Source organism: Curcuma longa, chromosome 2 (assembly GCF_044706935.1).
Source record: "Curcuma longa cultivar G26 ecotype Majalengka, Jawa Barat chromosome 2, ITB_CL_G26_1.1, whole genome shotgun sequence".
In the NCBI taxonomy this organism is placed as follows: Eukaryota; Viridiplantae; Streptophyta; class Magnoliopsida; order Zingiberales; family Zingiberaceae; genus Curcuma; species Curcuma longa.
In genome coordinates, this window is record NC_133862.1 from 8483802 (window position 1) to 8488557 (window position 4756).

General features: G+C 41.6%; 1 protein-coding gene across 1 annotated transcript; it reads left to right on the forward strand.

Annotated features, from left to right (window-relative positions):
• Positions 1-142: 142 nt before the first annotated feature.
• LOC141821531 (RNA demethylase ALKBH9B-like) lies at positions 143-1606 on the forward strand. Its single transcript, XM_074708930.1, is given in 6 exon segments — positions 143-341; positions 459-544; positions 626-936; positions 1049-1082; positions 1084-1121; positions 1231-1606. Coding segments are annotated over 6 exon segments (1017 nt in total). The 5' UTR covers positions 143-169.
• The last annotated feature ends 3150 nt before the right edge of the window (positions 1607-4756 follow it).

The window sequence follows — 4756 nt, forward strand, 5'->3', positions numbered from 1 at the left end:
ATTTTAGTTTCCGATGTTCATTATATCATTTTCGACATTATTGATAGTGGAAGGCCATTATGGCTGATGCATGGCTTCTATAAAGCCAATGGAGGATGTGGATACATAAAAAAAACTGATTTCCTCCTGAAGAATGGACGATAATTCAGAGGAGATCAAGAGGCTTTCCATGGTGAAGAGGAAGAAGGACTTCAAGAAGATAGAGAAGGTCCACGGCCGGTTGGTCAACGTTCTCGAGGGGCTCGAGCTCCACACCGGAGTTTTCAGCCCCGCCGAGCAGAAGCAGATCGTAGACTGCATCTATGAGTTTCAGAAGAAGGGTCGGAACGGTGAGCTCAGAGGTATGGATCACTATTTCATCACTCAATGTGACATCGATTTGCAACTTATCTTTTTGATGTAATTGAAGAGCAATTTTTGCAAAGATTTGAACTGCAGTAACCGATATTTTTGTTCAGAACGAACATATTCGGAGCCAAGGAAATGGATGCGCGGTAAAGGACGGATAACAATTCAATTTGGTTGCTGTTATAATTATGCAGTGGTAATTTTACAGCTCTTGTAATTTGCAGTTATTTTGCTCTGTCTTTTTTTTTTTGCTAAAGCAAGCATTTCTGATTTCCAGGACAAGCATGGTAACCCTCCAGGCATAGTCCGTGACGAAGAAGTCGATCCCATTCCCCCTTTGCTGAAATTTATGATCAGAAGAATGGTAGCATGGCACGTCCTGCCCACCACATGCATACCCAACAGCTGCATTGTGAACATTTATGACAAAGATGATTGCATTCCTCCCCATATCGACCACCATGATTTCTTACGACCCTTCTGCACGGTTTCCTTTCTGTCGGAGTGTAATATTCTGCTTGGGACAGAGATGAAGGTGCTCGGTCCAGGAGAATTTTCCGGCTCCACTGCTATACCTTTGCCTCTTGGGTATGCACTTGAGAAATTTGCTATATTTTCATCTGTTTTCCCGCTTTTTTTTGTTGCTTTCTGTTGATTTAACTTTGTTTCTGCTCACCATATCGTTTGGACATCCTTGCAGCTCTGTGCTTATTCTAAACGGAAATGGGGCTGAAAATCGCTAAGCACTGTGTGCCCGCTGTCCCTACTAGAAGGTAAAGGTTTGAGTCCTTAAGTTTCTCGCAAGCCTCTCAACACTAATGTGAATTCTTTCAAATTTTGGAAGGTGGTACTTATCACCTAATTGTTTGTTTTATTTTACAGGATCTCCATTACATTCAGGAAGATGGACGACAGCAAACTCCCCTTCAAGTATTCCCTGGACCCTGATCTGCTGAATCTTCGTGCCCTACCGACACCAGCTGAATCTGCGCGACTGCAGCAAACAGAAAGTCAGAGTTCGTCGTCTGTTCGAGTCGTCCCAGTGCAGCAAATCAGCAGCGAAAGTGCAACGCCTGTTCCAGCTGTCCCAGTGCAGCAAAACAGTGGTGAAAGTTCGACACCCGTTCCTGCTGCACGCTTTCAGTCGGTCCATAGACAGCATGCGAAGTCGGAAGAAGTCAAGGCGAAAAGCAATACCCCCAACCAGTTCAATCTGGATGACTTCCCTCCTCTTGGCTTTGGTTCCGCTGGCTTCTAGCAATATCCTATTAGCTGCCTTGGTTGATTCAATGGTGTGAACAACAAAACTGAGATATTAAGTTGGTATTCTGTCCTGGTCAAAGACTTGTTATAAGTTTACATGTGAAATCCTTAAACACCTAGTTCTTATCGTTAATGTTTGATTTCATTCAAACATTTAGGGGGAATTTTGTACTATATATTGCTCGTGCTATGTGACAATATAGCCAGTTTTTCAGAAAATTCAACTCTAGCGGCAGCATCAGTGCTATATCGTTTTCTCACACCATGAACACACACATTCCTATCTCCAGTCCAGAGAAACGATAATAATGAGCTGTGAGGAAATGAGATGAGATTCCATCAACACCAGTCGTTAAAAGCACTACTCAATTCTTTAGCTTATCAACTTGTGCACAAATCACAAATCACAAAGTAAAGGAACAGAAAGGATATAACGTAGTTCACCTTTACATCTACAAAGAACAGAGAAATTCTAGAAAAGCTGTTGAAGAGCAACAGTGCAAACATTTTTTAAAATGCTAATCACATTGGATTCAACAGAATACTACAACAGTGCAAACATAATTTCAGAAACAGTTTACAACAACTTGATACAATATATTTAATATTCATCACTAATTTGAAGAGCATCTAATTGTTGTTGTATTTCTTCCAAAGCTTCTTTCAACTTAGATATTTGTTGTGACCGCAATAGTTTTCTTTCTGAAGCTGAAGCTGAAGCTGAAGCTGAAGTGGGGGTAGAATTTTTATTCATGTGACGTTGAAAAGCTTTTTCTGCCTCCTCTCTGCTCTTGAATTTTTGATGTATAGCGCCCTTAAAGCCATTAACTTGACTAGAAGCTTCTATCCAAGTGTCATATATACCTGGTTGATGTCCAACAAAAACAACATATGTTTTTCCCTACAAAAAACATTCAAATTATTATATAACCAAGATATTAAGTCAAAATTAAAATGAAATGACTTACCATTCTTGCTACGAGTATAAATTTGGATTTACAACTCCAACCTAACAAGTAGACCGATAGCTGTTAATCTTGTGAATTGCTAAGAAATCCATCCATATGATCTATCCAAATTTTCTCATTCAAAATAGTAAATCCAACATAAAAATCAAGCACAAGATATTCCAAGCAAATTATAAATAATGAATGTGGAATTGTATAAAGCTCCAGCCAAGAAGTTGCAGAACCACTTGAACAGTATATAATATCTGGTGATTTAGCCCATTGCATAATAATTTGAATCGGAAAGAAAGTGATGTATGAGATGTCCTAAAACCACATTTGCTCAGGAAGAAGGCATTCCAGAAAACAAAATTTGTGTTGTGACAGCCAAAAATACCCAGACTGAAGATCCTACAGATCTATGTATATCCCTAGCAGTATTTCAGGAAAACTTTAATGCGAAAAAAGAAAAACAAAACATCTGCAGAAAACCATGTCCTATCCATTTCGTCACAATCCTTCACTTCTAGTCTGTGGTACTCAAACAGAATTAATTTAGAATTTTGATAATACATAAAGCGAAACAAAGATGTCGTTGGCACTACCAAAAAAATTGTTAGAGCAAAGGACAGCTATCCCGTTGGCAACTAGATTAGATATGAAGAAGTTATCAAATCAATTTACTATCAAAACACATGTACTCTTGATTAGTTTCCATAACATTTTCCAGATTCTGCGGACATATATATCTAACATGAATATTCATTAGTTACTTCAGAACAATTCTGCGAGAAACAGAACAAGTGGAGTGAAAACTAAAGTTTAACCAAACATTCTCATCCATCACTCATCCACGATAAAAAAAAGTCAGTCAGGCGCTAAATTGTCAATCTAACTTCCCGGATACTACGTTGACCTAAACTAATTAGGGAAACATCAAAGCAACATATGTGATTTACAGAAGAGGTCGGAAGCTTCGGCTTTGTCGAGGAAGAAGAGGGTCGGGAGCAGCTTCGGCGAGCAGCGCGAGGAGAGGCGGGAGCAGCTTCGGCGAGCAGCGACGGAGGAGAGGCGCGCGGAGAGAAACCCTAGCGCCGCTGCGAAGAGGAGAGTTTGGGGGGAGGCAAGCAGCACGGAGGAGAGGCGGGAGCAACGGCGGAGAGAAAAGAGCGGCGAGCAGCGTCAGCGCGCGGAGAGTAAACCCTAGCACCGCTGCGAAGAGGAGAGTTTGGGGGGAGGCAAGCAGCACGGAGGAGAGGCGGGAGCAACCGGAGAGAAAAGAGCTAGCGTCGGCGCGCGGAGAGGCTAACCCTAGCGTAGCGGCGCTGCGAAGAGGCGAATTTTGGATGCGGATCGAGCGAGCAGCGGAGCGGAGGAGCTTTACACGGCGAAGGAATGGAATTTCCACGTGGAAAATGCCACGTCAGGCGGTGCTCACAGGTGCTCACCGAACGGTGCTCAGGATAGCCACACCGTGTATATATATATATATATATATATATATATATATATATATATATATATATATATATATAGAGAGAGAGAGAGAGAGAGAGAGAGAGAGAGAAATGATATCCTGCGCGACTCACGGCCACTGTCGGCCGGAAATCGGCCGGATTCCGGCCGAATCAAGTGAGGATCTATTCGACGAAATCATTTGGAGGAAAATTTCTGCAAATACGCCGTAGCTATGGATCGAACCGCGGGTCCCTGAATTACCATCCGGATGTCCTACTGATCGTTTGGTCTAAGAAATGGCCTTACGTGGGTAAATGACAGCATGCAACGCCAATTAGTGTGCCACACAGTGAACAAGCCCTAAATTAGTCTTAGTTATATCTAGAGAAATGCAAATTTGGAAGCCCTAAAATCAACTTTTAGAAGCTGCCGGAGGAGACTGTGCCCCCGGAGCAAAAATGGCCGGAGGGGTAGCTAAGGAGGAGATCTGCCGGAGGAGACTCAAATTTAAATCATTTCGAACTATAGTTTGATTCTGCTCTAATCAAAGTTCGAATAATTCGAACCGAACTCAAGCTCGAATTTTATTTCGAACGAAGCTGAAGCCAAAATTATTTATATTTTCGAGCTTTGAATCAAATTCGACTATCACATATATTTTTCGAGCTCGAACTCAAACTCAAACTATCAATATTTTCATACTATTCGGCTCGATTCAATTAGTTTGCACTCCTAGTTGT